Here is a 27,645-nt window from a genome sequence, read left to right as displayed (position 1 = left end):
AATTAAAGATCAATAAGTCACCGGGCCCTGATGGCATCCACCCAAGAGTTATTAAGGAACTGAAGAATGAAGTTGCAGATCTCTTGACTAAAATATGCAACTTGTCCCTCAAAATGGCCATGGTGCCAGAAGACTGGAGGACAGCAAATGTCACACTGATCTTTAAAAAGGGAAAGAGGGGGAAACTATAGGCTGGTCAGCCTAATATCTACACCGGGTAAGATGGTGGAATGCCTCATCAAAGACTGATGCCTCATCAAAGATAGAATCTCAAAACACACAGACGAACAGGCCTTGCTGAGGGAGAATCAGCCTAGCTTCTGTAAGGGTAAGTCTTGCCTCACGAACCTTATAGAATTCTTTGAAAAAGTCAACAGGCATGTGGATGCAGGAGAACCCGTGGACATATAATTATATATCTGGACTTTCAGAAGGCGTTCGACACGGTCCCTCACCAAAGGCTACTGAAAAAACTCGACAGTCAGGGAATTAGAGGACAGGTCCTCTCCTGGACTGAGACCTGGTTGAAGACCAGGAAACAGACAGTGGGTGTCAATGGGCAATTTTCACAATGGAGAGAGGTGAAAAGCGGTGTGCCCCAAGGATCTGTCCTGGGACCGGTGCTTTTCAACCTCTTCATAAATGACCTGGAGACAGGGTTGAGCAGTGAGATGGCAAAGTTTGCAGACGACACCAAACTTTTCCGAGTGGTGAAGACCAGAAGTGATTGTGAGGAGCTCCAGAAGGATCTCTCCAGACTGGCAGAATGGACAGCAAAATGACAGATGCGTTTCAATGTCAGTAAGTGTAAAGTCATGCACACTGGGGCAAAAAAATCAAAACTTTACATATAGGCTGATGGGTTCTGAGCTGTGTGTGACAGATCAGGAGAGAGATCTTGGGGTGGTGGTGGACAGGTCCCAAATGTGTAGACCCAATGTGCAGTGGCAGTAAAGAAGGCCAATTCTATGCTTGGGATCATTAGAAAAGGTACTGAGAACAAAACGGCTAATATTATAATGCCGTTGTACAAATCGATGGCAAGGCCACACCTGGAGTATTGTGTCCAGTTCTGGTCGCCGCATCTCAAAAAGGATATAGTGGAAATGGAAAAGGTGCAAAAGAGAGCAACTAAGATGACTGCTGGGCTGGGGCACCTTCCTTATGAGGAAAGGCTACGGCGTTTGGGCCTCTTCAGCCTAGAAAAGAGACGCCTGAGGGGGGACATGATTGAGACATACAAAATTATGCAGGGCAACGATAAAGTGGATAGAGAGATGCTCTTTTCTTTTTGGCAACCTTCAGTCTCGAAAGACTCTGGTATCGCGCTCTGAACGGTGGTTCTGGAACAGCGTCTAGTGTGGCTGAAAAGGCCGATTCGGGAGATGCTCTTTACCCTCTCGCATAACACCAGAACCAGGGGACATCCTGGTTGACACACTAAAATTGAGTGTTGGGAGAGATAGGACAGACTAAAGAAAATATTTCTTTATTCAGTGTGTGGTTGGTCTGTGGAACTCCTTGCCGCAGGATGTGGTGACGGCATCTGGCCTGGATGCCTTTAAAAGGGGATTGGACAAGTTTCTGGAGGAAAAATCCATTACGGGTTACAAGCCATGATGTGTATGCGCAACCTCCTGATTTTAGAAATGGGCTATGTCAGATGCAAGGGAGGGCACCAGGATGCAGGTCTCTTGTTATCAGGTGTGCTCCCTGGGGCATTTGGTGCGGGCCGCTGTGAGATACAGGAAGCTGGACTAGATGGGCCTATGGCCTGATCCAGTGGGGCTGTTCTTATGTCTGTAAGAAGGATAAATCTCTCTCTGTCACTGTTCTAATAAATGAGCATTTTAGAGTTGGCTTGAACCTGACGACATGTAAATGTATCTGACCTGGTAAATTGACATGGCTCTTATTCGACAAAATAGGACAAAGATACAAACAACTGAAAATGATTAACTTTTGATCTGGTGTAACGTGGGTGCTTGCAGGACAAGGCAAGGCAGACCTCGCTTTGAGTGAAGCACATAGGCTGAAGCTAAAAATCACTGGAGAAGTGGGTTTCAAAGGATAAACATTCTGTACTCCTCATCCCCCTCAGAAAGCTAAGAGGAAAGAGCAGTAGAAAATATTTTATCTTCCTCCAAACAGAAGCCAAGAGTACAGAGCAGAAGAAACAACACATGAGAGAGTCTGGCACAGACAATTTAAGAGGTTAAAACAAACAAACAAAGCCAGAGCTCACCTTAGCACAGTGTAGATCTCTGTGTTTCTTCAGCAGTTTGTCTGCCTGTTGGATTGCCATTTTATTATTTCCATTATCAAGGTAATCTAAAGAAAGCAGGGGGGAAAAAACCCACAGAGGTTATCACTGTAGACTGGAAAGCTGGGAGTCTATTCCCCAGTCTGGTTAAGAGCTGTATTCACATTTGGCTTAGCGGGGGATGATGACAACAAAACAACAGCTAAACAGGAACGTAATACAAGCATGCAAGGTTACAAAAAGTTGTGAAGGGAATACATGGCAATGCTTTTTCCACTCTTGTGCAGAACTATAAAACAGGTGCATGACCCAAACAACTGGGGCAGGAGGAGGTAAATTCAGGACAAACAGAAATAGTTCATAGTACAACATAAAACTAGCTTGTGGAATTCACTGCAACAAAAAAATGGAGAAGGACATTTGCTCTGACGGATTGTAAAACTGAGTAAGAAAAAATTCAGAGAAGATGGGTCTGTCAATTAGTGGTTCCTGATCAATAATGATTAGAGGCAGCGCGCCTCTGCAATCAACAGACTATGGCTATCACAGAAGCTTCCCTTTGGCACCTGAGTGGCCAGTGATGACAGTCGGAATGCCACACTGGATGTTCCAGTTCAGACAACAACTTTACAGTGTGGTTCTGTAACCAGTTCAGTAACTGTGAAAGTATATTTTATGTAGAATAATATCAAACTCCTCTGCATGCAAAACAACTCTATAAAATGCAAACAATGATTATTTTTCCCCACAAGTTACAGTTTATTTCTGAATGTTAAAACGTCTTTTTACAAACACACACCCAACTAGGAAAACAAACATCAATCATAAAATTGCAAGTTGGTCATTTTTATTTTCAGCCAGTTACTGTCTCGTGTGTGTTGTGTGTACTGTATGTCGCGGTTCGGGGGGGGGGAACAACCCTGAACCAGCTTCTGGGTTTGCCTCAACTACCTGAGTCTTATGTTTATTAGATGGTTCTGAAAAGGTTACTGTCACTGTTTTATCATTTATACAGCAAAAGGGATTTACCATCTTTGTTTCATGAATCACCACAACTACCAGTTACTTTTTCTACTGCTAACTAGACAGGGCCTGGAGGTGGAGAGGAACCTTCTTAAGGTCCCATGCTAATGCCATGTGGAAAAAGGGAAAACTCAAACCCTCTCCGCCCCTTGGTGACCAGAAGAAGCTGAGCTAGAACAGCCTTCTGTACACATATGAATACACACATTTGAAGAGTGGCCCAGTTCTAGAAAAGATGAGCAAAACATGAAGGCAACAAACCTCAGGCAAACAATTAATGAAGGTTTTTGCAAGTAATTTCAAAGAAGCAGCAGTGGAATCCAAGTCTCTGACTCATTTTTAAAAGCAGCAAAACATCAGGGTAAGGCCATTTCCCCCACGTGCATAAATGAATAAATAAACTGGCATGGCATAGCTGACAAGAGACTGACAAGGTGTGAATCACGACTTCCCTGGCTTGAAACTATCTGCCATTCAGTAGCCTTTGGCAAGTCCCTCTCTCAGTCCTCCCCATCTGTACTATGGGAATAATAATTCTTGTTTTAGAGAGTTACGATGTATGCCACAAGATAATACATATCTTGGCACACTCAGGAAGCATTATGCAGTTGCTGAATATTAAAAAAGGCAGAAGATGAATGGGCACTGGAACTACCCCGTAGAGTCCATGGGCAAATCAGAGCAGCCATAGAGCATGAAAATTTTTTTTTTTTAAATGGCCACAATGCTGGAGTTGCTCCTGCTTCTACTCCTTACATGTTACCCAGTACCTTTGTACTATGAAGTCTCTTGCGGCACTCAACTGTATGAACACCCCCTAACCCAATCGTGGCAACAGATCTTCAATAAGGAAACTTTGTGGAGATTAGAAACATGGGAAACCACAAGGTAGGCAATACTGAAACACAACAAAACTTATGCATTATAAAACCCGAACCCAGAAGTGCACCCAGAACCTAAAAGGCTGTCACCTTCCTGAAGAGGAAATATTTCTGCTACCAGAAGGACAAATTGTTGAGCACAGAGTATTAAGCCTGAATGAGGGCGGAGGTGCAGGAAGGAAAGTAATACAGCTTAATTAAGCTTCTATACAACATAAAACAAATTAAGATTAAAGGCAAGTGCCACGGGAACAACTCTTTCAACTAGCATCAAATACAATCTGAACATTGCTGAAATGTGATAAAATAAGGGCTTGCTCAAACACTACATTTGCCGTGGAAGCAAATGTGATTGCCTCCAGAGAAAACCTGTGGTTTCTCCCTGATGTTCACATGTCACTATCAGAGTTGCAGGACAACTAAGAGAGCAGCTAACAGCCCTAATCAGCGTTCACACTTCTCTCCGCTCCACTATGTCTAATTGGCAACTATTACATGCAAGAGAAAATCTTTACCCTTAACCTTTAAAAGTCATATTCCGCTCAAGGCATTCTGGATAGTACAACTACTTTAAGAACGACAGTCCAATTTTCAAAAACCTATAGATAAAGATAGTAAAGAAACACAAGTCTGTCCTGCTGAAATCAACAGGCCTGATTCATGCTTAGGGGTGCTGAGGAGGGCAGTGCAAAGATCCAAATTCACCACCCTGGAAAACTCCTCTCATTATTGCGATGTGCATTGTGCTGGACTTTGCAAGCTCCAAGAGAACTCAGAATTTCTGTTTCTCTTCAGTACGTCTCCTTCAAAGCAATTCTATACATGCCACTCATTTGTTCTGCGACTGAAACAATCTAAAAAAATTTCACTTTTTAAGAAGTTCACTACCCTTAGCATTTTTGGACCTAGCTTCCAAACTCAGTATCTGTTCATAACTGCACTGTTCACACTCCCAAGACATTTTATACAGAGACACAGCTGCATGCGCTCATGCTCAAAAGAGGTTTGAGGAATATCACTTCACTCCATAGCACCGAAATGCGGCAAGGGCACAAACCTAAGTCGCAAGAATTTCTCTTTTTCAAAACAGAGAGCTCTTCAAAAGCAATACCAAGAGAATTAAGTTCTAACCTGGGGTTTAAGCCAAAAGAACAGCACAGGCAGAGTTTTGCGATTATACAAGCTGTATGTGTGCCCTTCCGCTGACAGAAACAGTATGGACTTTTGCCTCTGGAACTAAATCTTAAAACAAGTAAGCCAGCACATCAGAAACAGAGCATAACTGGGTTTTTTTTCAAGTACATAAGAAGAGCCCCATTGGATCAGGTCATAGGCCCATCTAGTCCAGCTTCCTGTATCTCACAGCGGCCCACCAAATGCCCCAGGGAGCAGACCAGTAACAAGAGACCTGCATCCTGGTGCCCTCCCTTGCACTGGCATTCTGCAAACATATCTAGGGTTGTACTGCAAGTTTCTTGTAAGTTTCTGGGGTGGGGCTGTACTCCAAGAGTTAAAGGATCTGCTTTGTATGCAGAGAGTGCATACTAAAAGGCCCTAGCATCTTCAAATAAGACTTCTACCCTGTTTGAACCTCCACAGTGCTAGGTGGATTCAGTATGGCAGCCTTCTATGGTGTGGGTGGTGGGGGGAAGCACAAATTAATGCCAAATGCCTGGCAAATAAGAATGGGGTGGTGCATTATTGTGAGATGCCCAACTCTGAAGAGATCCTGTAAAGATTTTGCATAACCATACTGCAAATTCAAGGCAACAACAGATTAAAAAGGAGCACAGGACAAATGCATACCCTGAAGCTAGGAAACTATTCTGGGATTGAGAAATCAGTCTGGACCCAGCACTGGTTGTTTAAATGTTTAAACCCTAACCCTGATAAAAGAGATTAGTTCTGCAGACTCCTAACTGCATGAAGGCAAGTCCTTTCATGGACTGCAAAGGAGTGTCCAAGGGGGTCAGCGCACCCCCGAAGGGCAGGGGAGAGAGTGAGCAATCCCTAAAAGTTCTGCAAACAGGGCCTGCGATTGGGATTTCGACTTTAATTCATCAGTAAAGCCCCCTACTGCTTGCTGCTGCAGGATTCTAGGCACACAAGACTTTTCATACAGGTCATATTGACCCCCCCCCCCAAGTTTAATTAGGATGCAGAGTTCAATGGCTTCATGCACACACCACTTGGGCCTAGGAGACCTGAAGTTAAGGAAAAGTGGGATTCATGCCTCCGTTCCAGGAATTCTACAACAAAGATACAACATGAGGCTCAAATCCCCTGACACACCAGTGCTGCTTACCTTAAACACAGATGTTTCAGTGATGCTACAAAACAGATATGGACCCTTCCCCAATAAAACGTATTCATTTTGAGTTACACTGGACTAGCTCAACACAGAGCCAGGAGTTACCAGTTCAGATTATGGGGTCTATGGTCTTTCCCGCCCACCCTGTGCAGCAGGGGCTCTAAACTTCCCCCATCTGAGACTTCTAGGGCAATGCTACACAGGCTTACTCGGGAAGTGAGCGCCACTGTGCTGGTTGCAGCTTGCTCCCAGGTAGAGGTGCACAGGACTGTAGCCTTAAGGGGTAGGCACAGTGGTTCCCAAACTTATCTGACTGCTGGGACCCTTGACCTCCTGGGCCACTGGCTGCAGCGCCCAATTAGGGCTATAATCCTATACATTGCGTAGGGCAGAGGGTTTTCCCCACAAGGATTCCATAGCACCCCTGGCTGGTTTCTGTGGCTCCCTAGGGAGCCAACACTCACAATTTGGGAACCAATTAGGGGGATACAATACTGGCATTCCTACTTGCACCAACCCAGGTTAGGATATGGGGTCAATGACCCTACCCCACTGGGGAAGATTTGGGTGGAAAGGAATGAACACCCCCCCACCTCACTCCTAGGTATCTCTTGGGACTTGGGACCCCAGTCCTGCCCCCTACACCCAACTAGGGAATACAGAGGAAATCCTTGGGGTCTATACCCTGCTCTTTTCTCTGGGGTGGGGGGGGCAATGATAATCAGCATAGAAGAAACTCCACAAATGCCCCCCGTTTTGCAGTCAAGCTGTGACCTGTAGAGAGAAAAAGGGGGTCCCCCATCCACCCCAAAGCGTAAAAGCTTCCTAAGGACCACTCTTCCTGGGGGGGGCAAACAGACAATCAGCTCCAAAGAGCCCCCATTTTGCAGCTGCAGAGAAAAAAAGCCCCCCTCCCTCTGATTCATCCCATCCCCATTTGGGGATCCCACCCACCCCACAACGGAGGGCGCGAATGGGGGTGGGAAAGGGGGCGTCCTCTCCCAACCCCATACGCAGGTGGGGGGTGTGGGTGAGGAAGAAGGGATGCCCTTGTAAGTTTGGGGTTTTCTGAGGGGGGGGACATGAGGTGCCCTGAGGTGAAGCACACCAAAGGGGGGGAGTGGGAAGGGAGAGGAGGGGGAGGGGTGCAGGTGGGGGCGCTCCTTCTGCCTCCCATGAGCAGCCCTGAGGTGAAGCACACCTGAGGGGGGAAAGGGGCATATGTGGGGTGGGGGGCTGCCACTTCTGCCTCCCTAGTAGGGAACACGGAGGGGGAAGGGGCACGTGTGGGGTGGGGGCCCTTCTGCCCCCCTAGTGGGGAACATTGAGGGGGGAAGGGGCACGTGTGGGGTGGGGGCCCTTCTGCCCCCCTAGTGGGGAACACTGAGGGGGGAAGGGGCACGTGTGGGGTGGGGGCCCTTCTGCCCCCCTAGTGGGGAACACTGAGGGGGGAAGGGGCACGTGTGGGGTGGGGGCCCTTCTGCCCCCCTCGTGGGGAGCACTGAGGGGGAAGGGGAAGGGGCACGTGTGGGGTGGGGGCCCATCTGCCCCCCTCGTGGGGAGCACTGAGGGGGGAAGAGGGGAGAGGGGCACGTGTGGGTGGGGGCCCTTCTGCCCCCCTAGTGGGGAGCACTGAGGGGGGAAGAGGGGAGAGGGGCACGTGTGGGGTGGGGGCCCTTCTGCCCCCCTCGTGGGGAGCACCTGGGGGGAAGGGGCACGTGTGGGGTGGGGGCCCTTCTGCCCTCCTAGTGGGGGACACTGAGGGGGGAAGAGGGGAGAGGGGCACGTGTGGGGTGGGGGCCATCTGCCCCCCTCGTGGGGAGCACCTGGGGGGAAGGGGCACGTGTGGGGTGGGGGCCCTTCTGCCCTCCTAGTGGGGAACACTGAGGGGGGAAGAGGGGAGAGGGGCACGTGTGGGGTGGGGGCCCTTCTGCCCCCCTCGTGGGGAGCACCTGGGGGGAAGGGGCACGTGTGGGGTGGGGGCCCTTCTGCCCCCCTCGTGGGGAGCACCTAGGGGGAAGGGGCACGTGTGGGGCGGGGGCCCTTCTGCCCCCCCGGGGAGCACTGAAGCACACCTGGGGGGCGCGCGGCGCGGGGCGGGGCGGGGGGGCCGTACCGTAGATGGGCCGCAGGCGCCGGTCGTTGGGGTCCTGCACATGGCCCCGCGCCGCCGCCATGATGAGAGCGCAGAACCGCAGCGCGCAGCCGCCGCCGCCGAGGCCGCACAGCGCCGCCGACAGCCGGGCCTGCCCGGGCGGGCCGCGGGGGAGGAGCTGCCCAGCCCCGCCCCGCCCCCCCCACGGCGCCGCCCCCGCCCCCGCCCGCCCCCCGCCCGCCCTGCAGGGTCCTCGCGACGCCCGCAGAGCCCGCCGGGCCCTCAGGGAGCGCGCAGGCGCCCGCCCCGCCTGGAGCGGGCCACGCGCCAGCACCAGGCCCTGTGGCAGGGGGTTCCGCAGGCCCCGCGGGAAGGGGCGGTTCTGGTGCTGTGTGGGAGGGGAAGGAGCAGCCCCCTGCCCGCTCTGCCGCCACCACACCCCGCAGCAGGGAGTTCCGCAGGCGCTCTGCTTGAGTGGCTGCCCCTGGGCTCTAGGGGGCACCCCTCTACCCATCACCACACCCTGTGGCGGGGGGTTCCGCAGGCACTGCGTTTGAGTGGCTGCCCCCTGCTTGTGGGGTTACTGAAAGGGAGAAGAGCAACCCTCACCAAACGCTGTGGCAGGGAGTTCCACAGGCATTCTGCTCGAGTGGCTGCCCCCTGCTTGTGGGGTTACTGAGCGGGACAAGAGCATCCCTCTATCCATCACCACACCCTGTGGCAGGGAGTTCCGCAGGCATTCTGCTTGGTTGGCTGCCCCCTGCTTGTGGGGTGCTCCATTGGAGTGGCTGCCCCTGGGCTCTAGGGGGCACCCCTCTACCCATCACCACACCCTGTGGCAGGGGGTTCCACAGGCATTCTGCTCGAGTGGCTGCCCCCTGCTTGTGGGGTTACCTGAGAGGGAAAAGAGCACCCCCCTATCCATCACCACACCGTGTAGCAGGGAGTTCCACAGGCACTCCGCTCAAGTGGGCTGCCCCCTGCTTGTGGGGTTACCTGAGAGGGAAAAGAGCACCCCTCTATCCATCACCACACCGTGTAGCAGGGAGTTCCACAGGCACTCCGCTCAAGTGGGCTGCCCCCTGCTTGTGGGGTTACCTGAGAGGGAAAAGAGCACCCCTCTATCCATCACCACACCGTGTAGCAGGGAGTTCCACAGGCACTCCGCTCAAGTGGGCTGCCCCCTGCTTGTGGGGTTACCTGAGAGGGAAAAGAGCATTCCTCTATCCATCACCAACTTCTAACTCCAGCAGAGTCTTTGTTTTCTTTCCCTGACACAGGGCTCAGTAACTCAGTAACCTAGGACCTTCTGCATACCAAGCATGTGCTCTGCTGTAGCAATATAGTGGGGACCTGTGAAATGCATTCTTGTGACGTGCAAACACAAAAGAGGCTTTGTGGCACCTCAAACAATCATAGATTTACTGCAGCATAAGATGAGGCTTTTGGGGGTGAATGTCCACATCATTAGAATTATAGGTATATGCATACACCTGGATATAGATTAAAAAGTTGAAAACTGTGCTGTCAAAACGCACAAGATATACACTGTATTTGTTCATATCCATTTTTTTAAAGCTTTTGTGCAGTTTTTCTCCCCTCAAAATGTAAAATGAGCAGTGAGGTTGCAAAGTTTGCGGACAACACCAAACTTTTCTGAGTGGTGAAGACCAGAAGTGATTGTGAGGAGCTCCAGAAGGATCTCTCCAAACTGGCAGAATGGGCAGGAAAATGGCAGATGCGTTTCAATGTAAGTAAGTGTAAAGTCATGCACATTGGGACAAAAAATCAAAACTTCACATATAGGCTGATGGGTTCTGAGCTGTGTGTGACAGATCAGGAGAGAGATCTTGGGATGGTGGTGGACGGCTCGATGAAAGTGTCGACCCAATGTGCAGTGGCAGTGAAGAAGGCCAATTCTATGCTTGGGATCATTAGGAAAGGTATTGAGAACAAAACTAATATTTTTGAGAACGGCTAATATTATAATGGTATTTATAATTGGAACAGTATTGGAACGGTATTGGAACGGTATTGAGAACGGCTAATATTATAATGCCGTTGTACAAATCTATGGTAAGGCCACAGCTGGAGTATTGTGTCCAGTTCTGGTCGCCGCATCTCAAAAAAGACATAGTGGAAATGGAAAAGGTGCAAAAGAGAGCGACTAAGATGATTACGGGGCTGGGGCACCTTCCTTATGAGGAAAGGCTACGGCGTTTGGGCCTCTTCAGCCTAGAAAAGAGACGCCTGAGGGGGGACATGATTGAGACATACAAAATTATGCAGGGGATGGACAGAGTGGATAGGGAGATGCTCTTTACACTCTCACATAACACCAGAACCAGGGGACATCCACTAAAATTGAGTGTTGGGCGGGTTAGAACAGACAAGAGAAAATATTTCTTTACTTAGCGTGTGGTTGGTCTGTGGAACTCCTTGCCACAGGATGTGGTGACGGCATCTGGCCTAGACACTTTTAAAAGGGGATTGGACAAGTTTCTGGAGGAAAAATCCATTACGGGGTACAAGCCATGATGTGTATGCGCAACCTCCTGATTTCAGAAATGGGTTATGTCAGAAGGCCAGATGCAAGGGAGGGCACCAGGATGAGGTCCCTTGTTATCTGGTGTGCTCCCTGGGGCATTTGGTGGGCCGCTGTGAGATACAGGAAGCTGAACTAGATGGGCCTATGGCCTGATCCAGTGGGGCTGTTCTTATGTTCTTATGTTAATAGATAATAATCATTAAAACACTTGCTAATCCTTCCTTCTGGATCCTCCAGGCTGAACTTTGAAGGAATTCGGGCAAGTAAATTCAGCATCTCCTGCTCTCTTCCTGTATCTCTGTGAAGCCTAAAGTCCTCCTTACCTGCTGCAAGTGTTCAGCCTGTGCAACAAACTGGTGAGATATTTGCATTGTTCTTAATGTGCTTCTGGAGCAGCAGTTTCCAAAATGGTGCCCATATCTTGGCTGCCAGGCAGTTTGTTTGTGGGCCAAATCCTATTCCAGTTTTCCAGTGCTGGTGTAGCTGTGCAATGGGGTGTGCACTGCGTCCTGTGGTAGGGAGGCAGTCACAGGGGCTCCTCAAGGTATGGAAACATTTGTTCCCTTACCTCAGGGCTGCATTGTGGCTGCACTGGTGTGGAAAGATTGGGCCCTGTGACTGTAGAGTTCACTATGGAAAGTTTCAGAATAGGTATGTCACTCTGGGTATTTGCATGGTCAAATATAATATTCAGTCAATTAGCTGGTCCAGTGTTTGTAGAATTGATTGGGGCATGGTTATCACGAGGAGGCATTTAAGCAGGCCATAGCTGGGGGGGCCAGGGGGGCTTTGCCCCCCCTGAGCCAGCAGTTTGCCCCCCCCAGCATTTTTTCCAAACCTGTCCTCTTTATCTAATCTGGGGTCAGTTGGGGGTGATTTGAAGCCCTTTTTGCAACATTTTTTGTGCACAGGAAGGAAGAGGCTCGGTGCTTCTGGCAGGGACTGGGGAGGAGAGAGAGAGTGCATGTGTGTGGAGTGAGTAGAACAGGGTCCTGGGGGGGAGGCTCCTTGGAAGTTATGACCTCTGGTCACCCTGCCCCCTCCAGAGCACATGGAGAGCTGGGCTGGTCAAGAAAGAAGGTTGGGAGATTTCTACTTCTACTGGCTGGGGGAAGGGAGAGGTTACAAGTCATGATCGGTCTGTGCAAGCTCCTGATTTTAGAAGTAGGCTACCTCAATGCCAGATGCAGGAGAGGACACCAGGATGCAGGTTGTGTCTTGCTGTCTTTTGTGCTCCCTGAATGTAGGCTATAAGCTCAATCAGGAGCCCAGGTCTACCCAAGCAGGTAGATCTGGGCTCCCAGTCCAGGCGGGAGCCCAGACCCAGGTCTGCCTGCCCAGCAAATGTCCACAGAAGCGATAAGCTCAAGCAGGAGCCCAGGTCTACACAGCAGGTGAACCTGGGCTCCCAGTCCAGGCGGGAGCCCAGGTCTACCCACCCAGCAAATGGCCACAGAGGCGATAAGCTCAAGCAGGAGCCCAGGTCTACCTGCCTGGTTGACCTGGTTCTGAAGGTAGTGCTCATGGCCCCCTCCCAAACAGACACTGGATCCACCGCTGGTTCCAAGGAGATTCAACTCTCAGAAAGCTGGGAGGATTCAGCTCAACCAGGTAGATTCAGTAAATTCAAATCTTCTGTACTTTGCTTTTTAAAAGTAATGAATATTGTAAAAAAAACCCAAAAAACTAGTGTTCCAATGGCATTACTGTGATATCTTTCCTCTTGCTTTGATGTAAAGTAAGTACATTTTATTTTAATATGTATCAATGCATCAGCAATGTGTCATCGACAAATGTTATATAGGTGCTAGATAGGCACTATATAGGCGTTAAATAGGCGCTATGTAGGCGTTAGATAGGCGCTAGATAGGCGTTAGATAGGTGCTATATAGGCGTTATGTAGGCACTATATAGGCGCTGTATGGGTGCTGTATAGGTGTCAGATAGGTGCTATATAGGTTTTAAATAGGTGCTAGATAGGCGCTATGTAGGTGCTAGATAGGTGTTAGGTGCTTGATAGGCGCTAGATAGGCGTTATGTAGGCACTATATAGGTGCTGGATAGGTGTCAGATAGGTGCTATATAGGTGTTAAATAGGTGCTAGATAGGCGCTATGTAGGTGCTAGATAGGTGTTAGATAGGCGCTATATAGGCGTTAGATAGGTGCTATATAGGCGTTATGTAGGCACTATATAGGTGCTGTATAGGTGTCAGATAGGTGCTAGATAGGCGCTATGTAGGTGCTAGATAGGTGCTATATAGGCGTTATGTAGGCACTATATAGGTGCTGTATAGGTGTCAGATAGGTGCTAGATAGGCGCTATGTAGGTGTTATATAGGTGTTATATAGGTGTTATGGGTGCTTGATAGGCATTAAATAGGTGTTATGTAGGCATTAGATAGGTGTTATATAGGTGCTGGATAGGTGCTAGATAGGCGCTATGTAGGTGTTAGTTGTTATAGGTGCTTGCTAGGTGCTATATAGGCATTAAATAGGTGTTATGAAGTCACTAGATAGGCATCATATAGGTGCTGTATAGGTGTCAGATAGGTGCTAGATAGGCGCTATGTAGGTGCTAGATAGGCGCTATGTAGGTGCTAGATAGGTGTTGCATAGGCACTAGATAGGCGCTATATAGGTATTAAATAGGCACTTTCAATACAAGTAAATACTACCTGCATCACAGTGATATGTTTTACTTTTGCAGGGTTGCAGGCCTGTGTATTGCACTGGTGTGTAAATGAGAGGATATGTTGCAGGTTATTTCTATGTAGGCAATACATTTTCCATGCATGCAGAGATGCATTTATTCTATGCAAATTATTGTTACATTATTGATACAACAATCCACATTATTTTCTCTTCATGAAATTTGGGGGAGTTTCTCCAGACTTTGATGTTTCTCCAGACTTACCCTTTCATTTTGCCCACCAGTATAGATACTGACATCATTGCCCCCCTTGAAAAAATAGTTGCCCCCCCCCCCACTTCTAGAATCCTGGCTACGGACCTGCATTTAAGTTGGTACTTAACAGATTCTGGTCAACAAAACAACTTTTCCTTCTGTACTTTGGTCAGACCTTTGGCCAGAACTAGAAGCTTGGGGACCCCCAAACTGGATTTTGTGTGTATTTGCAGGGGAGGGGGGTGGATGCTTAGCTTTCCCCCCACCTGCGGCTTTCTGTCACTTGACCAGGTGTGTGGTTTTTTATTGTGAGCTGTGGAACAGGGTAGATGGCTGTTCAAAAGTGCTGAAGTTGCAGATTTGGTGCTCGTATTGTACAGTATTGTGCTTTTAAAAGTGACAAAGAAATACACACAGTGGTCCTCACTTTAGGAAGGCAGCTCCGGAAAAGTGTGTTATCCAAAGAGTGATGTGTGAAGCAGCCTGCTAGTACATTGCAGAGAGGACCATTGTAGTCCCACCATTATGAAAGGCACACATGCATGCAGGGGATGAGCTGCTATAGAGAAAGCAGTAAAGCCCTAATGCCACATAAGTGAGAGGCATCTGCAGAGAGACACAGGAAGCATTGTACTTCCTCCTGACTTGCTGCCTGGAGCCTCAGATGGGAAGCTGGCAAAGTCTTTTTACGCATACGTATGCAGATTTGCCCGCAGCAGAGCATTGTGGGAACAGGGTCAGGGTGCAGAGCGGGGGGACTGTGGGCGCAGCTCTCTCCAGGACCCCATTTAGTAAGGCTGGAGGAAAGGGTCCGTTTGCAATTTCGCCGCCTTGAAGTACTGGAAGGTGCTCAGCTGTGGTCACTGTGTGTTCGGTGGCAGAGCCAGCGTGGGACGAGGGAGTGTTGGACCATTCCAACTCATACTTACCTGGCAGGGGAGACACCATGATCATGAAGGTGGTTTTCCCAGGGTGAGGCTCATCCATTGCACTGCGGGTGTGCTGACCCCTGCGATTTCCCCAAATGCGGGAAACTCGACTGCATAATTTGTGGTAGTGGGGGACTGCGTTCGCGCTTTCCCCTGATTTGGCTGGTTCAAAGATAAGAGGAATTTTCTATGTGCTCTTGTTCCAGAGATGTATGCATGCCTTTGCAAGCCATGTGCCTTAGGCCCAATAATGTGTGCATGTCCTGGGCATGAGGGGCAAACCTTTTTGCCCCTCTTCCAACCACTTGGGCAGCATAGTCACAGCCCAATCCTAGGCAAGAAGTAAGTTCCATTATAGTCAATGGGGACTTACTCCTAGGAAATGTGGATAGGATTGTAGCCTCAGAAGAAGAATTAGCGAATCAGACCAGTGGTTGAATGCAGGCTTGCTTGCAGGTAAATACCCTTGCAATCAAGGAAGACATATTTCCTAGTGCAGTGGTTCTCAGACTGTGGGTCCGTGGGCCACCAGTGGGTCATGACCCAATTTTTGGTGTTTCAGAAAACTGACAGGGTAGATTAAGCTTTGTGCATCAAGGGATAAACAACCTGCTGCTTGTAGAGAGCACTGCTGCCCAATCACCATTATAGCCGCAGAGGTGGCCTCCATTTATTCTCTTACCTCGGGGCTGCATTGAGGCTGCACTGGTGCTGGAAAGTTGGATGGGATTGGGCCCTTAGTGCATAGACTTGGGATGGGGGGGGCAGCATAAAAAAGCAAGAGAAAAACATGAGTAAAAAGGGAGCCCAGAATGAACAAAAGTGTAAATGACAGGCACAGAAAGCCTCAAGATTTTGATCTGAGACGTTGGTGTGTGTTTGTATATAATTTGTGCAGTGCCATCCATGCCCATGCTAGCAAGAGGAACAAGTCCCTGACCCAAGGAGCTTGCAATTTAATTGTTGACAGAAGGAGAGTAGCAGAGGAGAGGGTGATGTGAGGAGAAGAAGGGATGATGAACAAGGTCTTGAATCCAGCACTACTTGCTGGTGCAACCAAGCCACTGAGGGATGTGCTGCATCCTGTGGTGGGGAGGCAGTCACAGAAGGCTCCTTAAGAAGACTCAAGGCTGTGTTGCAGCTGCACTGATGCTGGAAGTTTGGATAGGATCGGGCCCTCAGTCCAAGGCTAGAGAGCGAGACGTGCCAGTCTCGCCTTGCACGCGGCCAGCTGTGCCAGGCCAGACTTCCTCCACCAATGGCAGCCTCCAGTCGATGATCGTGGGTCCAGGAGGGTCTTCTGTGGGTGGTCCCTGCACTGCAGTCATTGCTGGTGTGCCTGGCTTCTGAATGGGTTTGTTCTAGGCACGCATTACAGCAGTGGGGCACAAATCAGAGCATAAGGTGACACACAAAGCAACAGTGTGCTTTGATCGATGAAAGTGTCGATGAAAGTGTCGACCCAATGTGCGGCGGCAGTGAAGAAGGCCAATTCTATGCTTGGGATCATTAGGAAAGGTATTGAGAACAAAACGGCTTATATTATAATGCCATTGTACAAATCGATGGCAAGGCCACACCTGGAGTATTGTGTCCAGTTCTGGTCGCCACATCTCAAAAAAGACATAGTGGAAATGGAAAAGGTGCAAAAGAGAGCGACTAAGATGATTACGGGGCTGGGGCACCTTCCTTATGAGGAAAGGCTACGGCGTTTGGGCCTCTTCAGCCTAGAAAAGAGACGCCTGAGGGGGGACATGATTGAGACATACAAAATTATGCAGGGGATGGACAGAGTGGATAGGGAGATGCTCTTTACACTCTCACATAACACCAGAACCAGGGGACATCCACTAAAATGGAGTGTTGGGCGGGTTAGGACAGACAAAAGAAAATATTTCTTTACTTAGCGTGTGGTTGGTCTGTGGAACTCCTTGCCACAGGATGTGGTGACGGCATCTGGCCTAGACACCTTTAAAAGGGGATTGGACAAGTTTCTGGAGGAAAAATCCATTACGGGGTACAAGCCATGATGTGTATGCGCAACCTCCTGATTTTAGAAATGGGTTATGTCAGAATGCCAGATGCAAGGGTCTCTTGTAATCTGGTGTGCTCCTTGGGACATTTGGTGGGCCGCTGTGAGATACAGGAAGCTGGACTAGATGGGCCTATGGCCTGATCCAGTGCGGCGGTTCTTATTTTCTTATGTTCTAGTGGTAAATTACTGATCAGGTCAGTAAAGGTTTAATGGGAGACAGCCTGAGCTGTCAAAGATTTGTGTTCCTTCCTGCCGCGAATGAGAATTCTGTTTTGATAAGCTATGTCAGGGGATGGCTTTGAAAAAACCAAGTGATTGTTCCTAAGTCGGCTGTCCAAGGCAGTGAATCCAGCAGGGAAGTTAGTGAGGGATGCAGACCTGGCAGAGTAGCGAGTGTAGCCCATCCCATCCCATAGAAATGTGGGGCAATCGGGGGACAGAGCAAATTCTGGATTCACTTGAACTGACAGATATTCCTTAGCTCCACCCTGTTGTCTTTCTGCTCCAATGGAAAGCACAGCAAAGTGGATACGTAGAAGGAAGTAGTGACACGCAAGCGGGCATGCAAATATGTGTGCACCAGAGCATTGTGGGAGCAAAAATGGGGTGCGGATTGGGTCTTGTAGGGCACCCCAGGACATGCATCATGCAATTTGGAGCATGGTACATTTTTGCTGTGCCCGCATGTGAGGTGACTGGCGGGTGCTCAGCTATGGTCACTGTGCGTTTGATGGCAAGGCCAGCAAGGGAGGAGGGAGTGCCCGTGCTGTTCCAACTCATACTTACCTGGCAGGGGAGACACCATGATCATGAAGGTGGTTTTCCCAGGGTGAGGCTCATCCATTGCACTTCGGGTGTGCTGACCCCTGCGATTTCCCCAAATGCGGGAAACTCGACTGCATAATTTGTGGTAGTGGGGGACTGCGTTCGCGCTTTCCCCTGATCTGGCTGGTTTAAAGATAGAATAATGTTTTATGTTCTGGTTTTTGTACTCACTTTTTTTTTTTGGTTTTTGAGTACACTTCTGTACTGCAGTGAGTCATGGACTCTCCGCTCACAACAGGAGAGGAAACTGAATGCCTTCCACATACAACGCATTCTCGTGCTAGAATGCCTTCCACATACAACGCATTCTCGTGCTAGAATGCCTTCCACATACAACACATTCTCGTGCTAGAATGCCTTCCACATACAACACATTCTCGTGCTAGAATCCCGTTGGCTCTGGCAGGACAAAAGTGCTGGAATCCCTGCGTTGGCTCGGTCATGTCGTAAGAATGGATGATGGCCGGATCCCAAAGGATCTCCTCTATGGAGAACTCACGCAAGGAAAGCGCCCTACAGGTAGACCACAGCTGCGATACAAGGACATCTGCAAGAGGGATCTGAAGGCCTTAGGAATGGACCTCAACAAGTGGGAAACCCTGGCCTCTGAGCGGCCCGCTTGGAGGCAGGCTGTGCAGCATGGCCTTTCCCAGTTTGAAGAGACACTTGGCCAACAGTCTGAGGCAAAGAGGCAAAGAAGGAAGGCCCATAGCCAGGGAGACAGACCAGGGACAGACTGTGCCAGAACCACCTCTCAGAGCGCGATACCATAGTCTTTCGAGACTGAAGGTTGCCAATATATATATATCTGGTTTTTAGGAGATATGATTTGTTCATTCAGTACCTCAGTACTTTTAATTCAGTGCTGTGGTAACATTTACTCTTGATACTGTTGCAGCTACATGTGCTTTCAGTCACTCCTTGAGATGCCCATAATTTACATCTCTGTGTGCTTGTGGACTACCTTGCATTTGTGTATGGCAAAGTGATGTGGAATTTGAATAGAGTCAGGATTATTTCAGTCTTTCAGGGATTACTTTTTGGCTTATGCTTTAGAGCTGACCCTCTTCGACACTGCTTTTCTAACAGTGCAATCTTCTGCAAGTCTACTTAGAGGTAAGTGCATTTGAGCTTAATGGAACTTACTCCCAGGTCAGTGTGTATAGAATTGAAGCCTTAGGATCCAGTCCTATCCAACTTTCCAGCACCAGTGCAGCGGCAGTGCAACCCCAAGGTAAGGAAACAAATGTTTCCTTATTTTGAGGAGGCCTCTGTGACTGCCCCCACCACCACGCCCCATTGCTGCACTGGCACTGGAAAATGGGATATGATTGGGTCCTTAGGTTTTGCATGCATGTTGGCAACCTTCAGTCTCGAAAGACTCTGGTATTGCGCTCTGAGAGGTGGTTCTGGAACAGCGTCTAGTGTGGCTGAAAAGGCCAATTCGGGTGACAATCCCTTCCACACTGGAGCAAGTGCAGTCTGTCCCTGGTCTGTCTCCCTGGCTGTGGGCCTTCCTTCTTTGCCTCTTTGCCTCAGACTGTTGGCCAAATGTCTCTTCAAACTGGGAAAGGCCATGCTGCACGGCCTGCCTCCAAGCAGGCTGCTCAGAGGCCAGGGTTTCCCACTTGTTGAGGTCCACTCCTAAGGCCTTCAGATCCCTCTTGCAGATGTCCTTGTATCGCAGCTGTGGTCTACCTGTAGGGCGCTTTCCTTGCACGAGTTCTCCATAGAGGAGATCCTTTGGGATCCGGCCATCATCCATTCTCACGACATGACTGAGCCAACGCAGGCGTCTCTGTTTCAGCAGTGCATACATGCTAGGGTTTCCAGCACGTTCCAGGTTTCATGCTGAAGGTTATGTATAGGTCTAAACATCAAATCACAGTCTGCCAGTATAAAGACAGGAGAATTCCATACTAGAGATTATTAGGAAGCAGAAAGTAAATTAGCCACCGCTGTCATGGTTTTATATGAATCTGTGGTCTGGCCACACTTGGAATACTGTTCATAGTTCTGGTTGCTTCACTTCAGAAATGATATGTTAGGGCTGTGAAACATGCAGCAACAGGCAAGCAAAATTCACAGGCAGTTAGAACACATTCGCTATAAGGAAAGGCCAGAGATATAGCAAAAATTGACTACACCGGGGTATACCTGCTGGAGGTTTATGCAATTATGCTTAGTGTATAGTAAGTCCCCCTACCCACATGCCAGTTCGGTCCCGGAGGCCTGCATGGAAGACGAAATGTATGAAGCCCAGAACATCTGTCTCTTGCTGGTCCAGTGCTACTTGCTTGTGCAACAGCAGCACTGAAGAATGTGCTGTGCCAGCACGAAAGTGCCAGCACAACTGCCTGCAGTTGGGCCATCCATAACTCAGGGAGCCAGTCTAGTAAATTGAGAGAGAATCATTTGTCCCTCTTATCTCCCCATATAGAATTATGGCTACGCAGTGTCTTTGATTGGCTAGATTCAGGAAAGATGAAAGCAAGGACTTCTTCACACAGCACATAATTCAGTTCTGGAATTTACTGCCACCAGGTGCAGGTACGTCCATGTCTTTTGATGGCTTTAGAAAGGGGTCGGACACCTTCATGGAGGAGGGCACGTCTGTCAACAGCCATTAGCCTTGAAAGCTAAGGGGACCTCTGAATATCAGGGATGGAGTAGGGAGAACTGTGGCCTTGTCGCCCAGCTTGTGAGTTTCCCAGAAGTATCTAGATGCAGAGGGAAACAAAATGCTGGACGAAATGGACCTTTGGCCTGATCCAGCAGAGCCAGAGATCCTTCTGAACTTCTGTAGGCGTGCCAGAAAAGGTGGGTCGCTTATGCCAGCGGTTGGCTCTTCTAACAGTTAATTTTGTACGAACTGAAGGCACTCAGGCAGGGGCAGAGGATCACAACAGAAGTGGAGCCTCTTCCCTCTGCAAATGACATTTCTGTAGTGATAAATATAGAAAGGTGGGCTGTGAGAAAGCAAAGTGAAGCCAAAGGTTTTCTTAAGGTGACTTGTCTATAGCAGGGAATCCAGCAGGCAACTATTGATGATGAAGAAATGACACCCACGTAGTTCTTGCAACAGCTGGATTAGCCTACCCCGTGTCGGAGTGATAGAATCGGGGAGGGGCCAAGGAACAAATCAAATCCTCTATTGGGCACAAACTGCAGGAAATACCTTAAACTCCTCCCTGCTCTCTTTCTGCTCCAATGGAAAGTGGATGCAGCAGTCTGCGTAGAAGGACGCAGGTCTGCATGCAAATATACGTATACCAGAGCATTGTGGGAGCAAAAAAAGGGGTGCGGATTGGGGCTTGTAGGGCACCCCGGGACATGCATCATGCGATTTGGAGCATGGTACATTTTTGCTGCGCCCACGTGAGGATACCGGCGGGTGCTCAGCGATGGTCACTGTGCGTTAGATGGCAAGGCCAGCAAGGGAGGAGGGAGTGCCTGTGCCATCCCAACTCATACTTACCTGGCAGGGGAGACACCATGATCATGAAGGTGGTTTTCCCAGGGTGAGGCTCATCCATTGCACTGCGGGTGTGCTGACCCCTGCGATTTCCCCAAATGCGGGAAACTCGACTGCATAATTTGTGGTAGTGGGGGACTGCGTTCGCGCTTTCCCCTGATCTGGCTGGTTCAAAGATAGAAAAATGTTTATGTTCTGTTTTTCAAGAGATTTCAACCACTGTGCTATGGCACATTGATGTAATATGTGTTGTCCACAGGAATTTGGGGGAAGGCCACTTATTAGTTGGGCCAGTGGGTGATGTGAGCCCTCCACTGGTAGCATGGTGTGCCTTGTCAATTTTCAAAAACCTGATGGTGTACCTTGACCATTGTAGTGCCTTGTCAGTGTGCCTGAACGCCCTGGAACGTGGTTCGGCCATGTCGTGAGAATGGATGATGGCCGGATCCCAAAGGATCTTTTCTATGGAGAACTCGTGCAGGGAAAGCGCCCTACAGGTAGACCACAGCTGCGATACAAGGACATCTGCAAGAGGGATCTGAAGGCCTTAGGAGTGGACCTCAACAGGTGGGAAACCCTGGCCTCTGAGCGGCCCGCTTGGAGGCAGGATGTGCAGCATGGCCATTCCCAGTTTGAAGAGACACTTTGCCAACAGTCTGAGGCAAAGAGGCAAAGAAGGAAGGCCCACAGCCAAGGAGACAGACCAGGGACAGACTGCACTTGCTCCCAATGTGGAAGGGATTGTCACTCCCGAATTGGCCTTTTCAGCCACACTAGATGCTGTTCCAGAACCACCATTCAGAGCGCGATACCAGAGTCTTTTGAGACTGAAGGTTGCCAACACACACCTGCCCTTTGTACATATAAGGGCTTAAGGCTGCAATGCTGAGAGTAAACCCCACTGAACAAAATACGACTTACTTGAGTAGACCTGGTTAGGATTGTGCCCTTAGTATCACATCATATGTGTCCAACCAAACATGCAGCAGCAACCAAAAGGCATAATTTGTGGTAGTGAGGAAAAGTGCAAACGCAGTTGCGTTGCATGTTTTGTTGGGCAAATACGGTCAGCCTGTTTTCACTTTTTAGTGCTGTTGGTGTATTATTCTTAGTGCTGCTTTGCCATTTCTCTTTGTATGATCTTTGTTTTGTTATCTTTGTGATAGAGATTCAGTATATGTCTATGTTATATAAAAATATTTACTTATAGAGGATTGCCTGTGACATGGCATATTAAATGGGGTATTTTTTTTAAGCAGCAGGTGAAACTGTTACCCTGCACATGCCCGATCTCGTCTGATCTCGGAAGCTAAGCAGAGTCAGGCCTGGTTAGTACTTGGATGGGAGACCGCCTGGGAATACCGGGTGCTGTAGGCTTCTACCATAGTCTTTCCAGACTGAAGGTTGCCAACCATAGGTGAAATAGGCAGCATAGCCCTGTCCGTGGCACCACCATGAGATAAAGCTGAGTTCCAAGACGTGTCAGGGATGTGGGTGTCTGGGCCCTATTAGTATTTGTTTGCAAGAGAGAATGTTTCCAAATTTAAACTGAGGTGAATAGAGCAAGAAACAGAAGTTTAACATGAGGATCAGTGGAAAGTGTGTTTATTTCAGTAGGTTTATGGGACTGTGGACGAAACAGATTAACTTTTTATTAGAGAATGTTTCACGTATACAAAGTAAAACAGCCGAGTAGCAAATATCAGGTCCCAAAACACAGTTACATACATTGGAAAGAGGTTGGTGATCCCAAGCACGGAGCATCCAGGCGTAGTAAAAAGGACATGGTTACCTGCACTGATATTCCTAATAACAGCTGTTTTGTGCAGAGTACACAAGCTACAGCTGCAGACGTGTGCACACTTACCAGGAAGTCCCATTGATGGAAATCCATCGGGTGGACATGCATAAGATCCAGGTGTCAGTATTCCTGCACAGAGATAGCTGCAGGTTTGGTGGGATGACGCCTCACCCATTATGCATACAGAGGGATTCCTGAGATAACAGGAAGCATGTTCGAGATGCAGAGTGTTATCCCCTCTCATGCAAGAAGCAACAGAACAGGGATGGGTATGTAGATGGGGGGATGGGGGGTGGTCTGCCTCCCCCTGTCGCCTGGCAGTGGAAATTCAGAGGGGTGATGTTTTTAGGACTTGCCTACTTATGCAGATTTGTTGGCAGCCGCAGAGCATCCTGGAAGACAGAGAACGTAAAAAGAGATGTAAAAGGCAGGAAGAGGAACACAGTTGTAAGACCTCCATCGACTGGGTTAAACACGGTAAGGTTGGCACAACACTTTCTCTGAACGCTGCAGGAGCGAAATTTGAATCACTGTATGTAAGAAAGCAGGGCCAGCGAGGCAGTAGGGGATGCCTTTGCTACCCCAACTCATACTTACCTGGCAGGGGAGACACCATGATCATGAAGGTGGTTTTCCCAGGGTGAGGCTCATCCATTGCACTTCGGGTGTGCTGACCCCTGCGATTTCCCCAAATGCGGGAAACTCGACTGCATAATTTGTGGTAGTGGGGGACTGCGTTCGCGCTTTCCCCTGGTCTGGCTGGTTCAAAGATAGAGAAAGAAATAGCTTTGCTATTCTGTGGTGCCTTTTGTGTTCTTGTCCTTGCTTTTGCACACTGACAAGGTACTAAAATGGTCAAGGTACACCGTCAGTTTTTGGATGATTGACAAGGCACACCTTGGTGTTGGTGGGGGACTCATATCCCTATGGTCCTATTAATAAATGACCTTCCACCAAACTCCTGTGGCACACCTGGGGACCATTTGCGGCACACCAGTGTGCCACAGCACAGTGGTTGAAAATGGCTGCTGTAGACTATTGTCAATATGGTGGGGCTTGCAGTGAGTGAGATCAGGATGTCATCTTCCTCCCGTGTGCATTTTGTTGGGTCAGCTTGTCCCTCTGCACAGAGCCCAGTATCCTGTGGCCCTAGAGCAGGGATCTCTAAACTTCTCAACCGAAGGGCCACATCAAATATCTGGCACAGTGTTGAGGGCTGGGAAAAAAAATTTAAATAAATACATTAGAGATAGAACTTAGATGAATGAGTAAATGCATGAATGGGCTCAAATGTCCAGGATTTCTCCAAGCACCAACACAGCCCAAGAAATAAAGCACACACTTAAATAGACCCCCGTTCCCCCACCCCACAAGCACAACTCTGTTGTGTTTGGTCAACCGGCCAGAGGCTCTCAGTAGATCAGAGGCTGGCCGCGGGCCAGATAGAGACTGGCTGTGGGCCGCATTTGGCCCCCGGGCCGGGGTTTGGAGACCCCTGCCCTAGAGCAAAAGCAAGATGAGAGAGCAGAAGTGGGAGAGAGAGATGGCTGGGAGCAGGAAGTCCAAGAGTCTAGGAGCCGGTACATGAAGAAGAACGTAAAACGGGACCCCATCCCTGATGTGATAAACCTGAAAAGAAATGCACCAATCTTGACCGTGTGCCATCCTTTGGTGCGCTGTTCTGTAGCTGGTTGGTTGAGATCCACCATGACTGGCTTGTGCCCTGATCTGGTACGGGTCAAGCAAGTGGCGCTACCACCGTCTTGTTGTCAGCTGGATTGAGCAGGAAAGGCAAGTACCCGCTGCAAAGGGTGGTCTCACCCGTGTCTCTAATCTTGCAGTAGGCAATATTTCAGGAGGTGGCACTGTTGTCACTTCTGCGTGGCAATTGGCAGCATCTGCTGAGAAAGCTCCCTATTCTCCACAGTCATGTACGGGAGAGGAGCCCTGCTGCCTTCCGTTGTGTTTATCTGGTCCTCCTCGAAAGAAAGTGAGAAAGGCAGCCATGCATGTGGGAGCAATGTAAGCTGGGGGCTAAATCGCCAGTGGAGGTGAAAGCCTGACTGACTCCTGTCCTGGGATCTGCAATCAGTGCCAGATTCCTGAGGGGTGACTGCGTTTGCCTTGGGTAGCAAAAATGACAGCGGCATATTTATGATTATGCCACAATAAATGCGTCAGTCCAATAAGGTGCCGCAGAATTCTTGGCTTGTGACACTCGCGCAGGTGCGCTTCCCAAAGGATTAGTTGTGGGAGAGAGAGGGAGCATCACATAAATGCCAGAGCTCCCTTCAGTATGGAAGCAACAAAAGAGTCTTGCGCCGCTTGAAAAGCGAACAGTTTTGCCCCACCACAAGGTACTGTGGACTTGGGCGCACTGCCAGCCCCGGGCTTCGGATCTTGTGCTGAATTCCCTCAGGAAGCTGGCTGGACGTGGAGATACTACACCGGTTTCCCCCAGGAAGTATTTCTTTGCCATATGGATAACCTGCAGGTTTCTTCAGCAAGATACGGTGTCTGCATAACCTGAGAAGCCTTGCATTGATCCTTCCTCCTCTCCTGCCATTGCCATTAAAGGCAAATTACATGTGTTGTGGCTTGCTAGGGCACCTTCCCTCCCCCCCCACCACTGCCACCTCCAGAGATCCTTTCTGTGCCTTTTGAATTCTGTTTGAAAGCTTTTCCTCCTTGTTCCACTTGTTTCCATATTCCTGTAGGGTCCTAATGTATTTCTTTTGTGTTCTGATGGCTAATTTGGGGGCATTTGGTGGGTCGCTGTGAGACACAGGAAGCTGGACTAGATGGGCCTATGGACTGATCCAGTGGGGCTGTTCTTATGTTCTTAATTTGTTTTTTTTCTTTTTGATGTTGCTGTACAGCACTTTGTGTATTTGGAATAGGAGTTTCATCAATACAGGAAACCGTAAAACTCAGTCCATTTGCTGCTACTTTATCGATGCCCATCAACAGGCAATATATTGCTTCTTCCACTACATTCTTAAGGGTGAACAGGGCAGACTTGCTGGGGTCACCAGTGAGAACCTCTGGTCTGGAGGGGAATGATTCAGTCGGAGCCTTCCTGGTGGGATTCCCACTGGGGTCAGCCGCAATTCCTGATGTCCAGTGACACCAGGGTGACCAGATGTTCTCTTTTTCCAGGACATGTCCTCTTTTTAGCCTCGTGTTCTGGACAAGAACTTAAATGTCCTCCTTTTCTCTGTGAGTGGGCTCCTGCAGGCAGCACAGAACCTTCTTGGAATACATAAATTCTATGTAATATGCTTTTAAATTTAATAAGTAATAGAGTGTTTAAATTAACCCTATGAAATCAGTATATTAGTGTTTTTAGCTTTTATTTCCTCCATTGTTCTTGCATGTCCTACATTTTGGGGTGCCTGGTCCTCGTTAGTGGTTATGGCATCTGGTCACCCTGAGCGCCATCCGAGGGTCTCAGATTTATGGCCCTATTCTCTGGTCTTTGCCTTTTGAAAGCTTTAGAAGGAGCCATTCATCGCGCAGCCACAATCTCCCATCTTTCTGCAAAGGTGAGAAGGGGAGATTTCTGTTATCCGGTGTGCTCCCTGGGGCATTTGGTGGGCCGCTGTGAGATACAGGAAGCTGGACTAGATGGGCCTGTGGCCTGATCCAGTGGGGCTGTTCTTATGTTCTTAACTACAATTCCCAGAATGCCTTGCAGGTCTCTTGTTATCTGGGGTGCTCCCTGGGTCATTTGGTGGGCCGCTGTGAGATACAGGAAGCTGGACTAGATGGGCCCATGGCCTGATCCAGTGGGGCTGTTCTTATGTTCTTAACTACAATTCCCAGAATGCCTTGCAGGTCTCGTTATCTGGGGTGCTCCCTGGGGCATTTGGTGGGCCGCTGTGAGATACAGGAAGCTGGACTAGATGGGCCTATGGCCTGATCCAGTGGGGCTGTTCTTATGTTCTTATGAGAGGAGAGTGGCACAGAGCCTCATCCTGAATGGGTTCTGGACAACTTCTTCCCCTTTGGCTGGCCTGCCTTCACCCACCTTCCTGGCTCCTTTCTGAGCAGGGGGGTGCAAGGCCTGGGTGCAAGCCGAAAAGGGAAGCTCAGTGCACGTGCAGAGTGCTTTTTCCTCCTCTGCAGCTACAGCCTCCCCTCCCCACTCCTTTTAAGGGGAAAGGTTCCTGGGGATTCCCAGGACTGGCTCTTTTCTGGGCAGGGGGGTGCAAGGCTTGGGCACCCCCAGGACTGGCCCATTTGTGAGCAGGGGGTGCAAGGCCCGCCCCTTAAAAGGGGTGGGGAGGGAGGCTGTAGCTGCAGAGGAGGAGAAGCACCTTGCACATGCGCAGAGCTTCCCTTTCCGGTCTTGCCGCGAGGCCTCTTGCTGGGAAAAGGAGTGGAGGAACTCGGCTTCCCAGCAGTCCGCGAAGGGGGCGGGGACAGGGTTGGGGGCGTGGTCGGACAGGGGCCTCGGGCTGCTCCCCCGCTGCAGGGGCGGGGCGATGGGAGTGCTGGAGGCGGGCTGTGGCGCCGGAGCCAATCGGAGGAGGCCGGGCTTGTCCCGCGGG

At 49.5% G+C, this 27,645-nt stretch overlaps 1 protein-coding gene, 4 non-coding genes and 1 pseudogene across 6 annotated transcripts in view; 5 read left to right on the top strand and 1 right to left on the bottom strand.

Moving 5' to 3' along the window:
- Nucleotides 1-8,712, bottom strand: part of NAA25 (N-alpha-acetyltransferase 25, NatB auxiliary subunit) — a 32,069-nt gene extending 23,357 nt beyond the window's left edge. For both annotated transcript variants that reach the window (XM_066609882.1, XM_066609883.1), the window contains exons 1-2: nt 8,595-8,712; nt 2,246-2,331 (exon numbers count right to left, since the gene is read on the bottom strand). In XM_066609882.1, coding sequence (XP_066465979.1) covers nt 2,246-2,331; nt 8,595-8,655 — 147 coding nt within the window. In that variant the 5' untranslated portion in view covers nt 8,656-8,712. The remainder of the gene's footprint in view (nt 1-2,245; nt 2,332-8,594) is intronic.
- A 6,236-nt stretch (nt 8,713-14,948) lies between these two features.
- On the top strand, nt 14,949-15,112 carry LOC136634672 (U1 spliceosomal RNA). Its single transcript, XR_010793329.1, has one exon. It is a non-coding gene; the product is annotated as a U1 spliceosomal RNA (small nuclear RNA).
- Nucleotides 15,113-17,769: 2,657 nt separating this feature from the next.
- LOC136634669 (U1 spliceosomal RNA) lies at nt 17,770-17,933 on the top strand. Its single transcript, XR_010793326.1, has one exon. It is a non-coding gene; the product is annotated as a U1 spliceosomal RNA (small nuclear RNA).
- A 3,353-nt stretch (nt 17,934-21,286) lies between these two features.
- On the top strand, nt 21,287-21,450 carry LOC136634671 (U1 spliceosomal RNA). The gene has a single exon (XR_010793328.1). It is a non-coding gene; the product is annotated as a U1 spliceosomal RNA (small nuclear RNA).
- A 1,099-nt stretch (nt 21,451-22,549) lies between these two features.
- Nucleotides 22,550-22,668, top strand: LOC136634635 (5S ribosomal RNA; annotated as a pseudogene).
- A 1,013-nt stretch (nt 22,669-23,681) lies between these two features.
- On the top strand, nt 23,682-23,845 carry LOC136634668 (U1 spliceosomal RNA). Its single transcript, XR_010793325.1, has one exon. It is a non-coding gene; the product is annotated as a U1 spliceosomal RNA (small nuclear RNA).
- The last annotated feature ends 3,800 nt before the right edge of the window (nt 23,846-27,645 follow it).

Source organism: Tiliqua scincoides, chromosome 14, assembly GCF_035046505.1.
Source record: "Tiliqua scincoides isolate rTilSci1 chromosome 14, rTilSci1.hap2, whole genome shotgun sequence".
In the NCBI taxonomy this organism is placed as follows: Eukaryota; Metazoa; Chordata; class Lepidosauria; order Squamata; family Scincidae; genus Tiliqua; species Tiliqua scincoides.
This window is presented reverse-complemented; position numbering and strand designations above follow the sequence as displayed.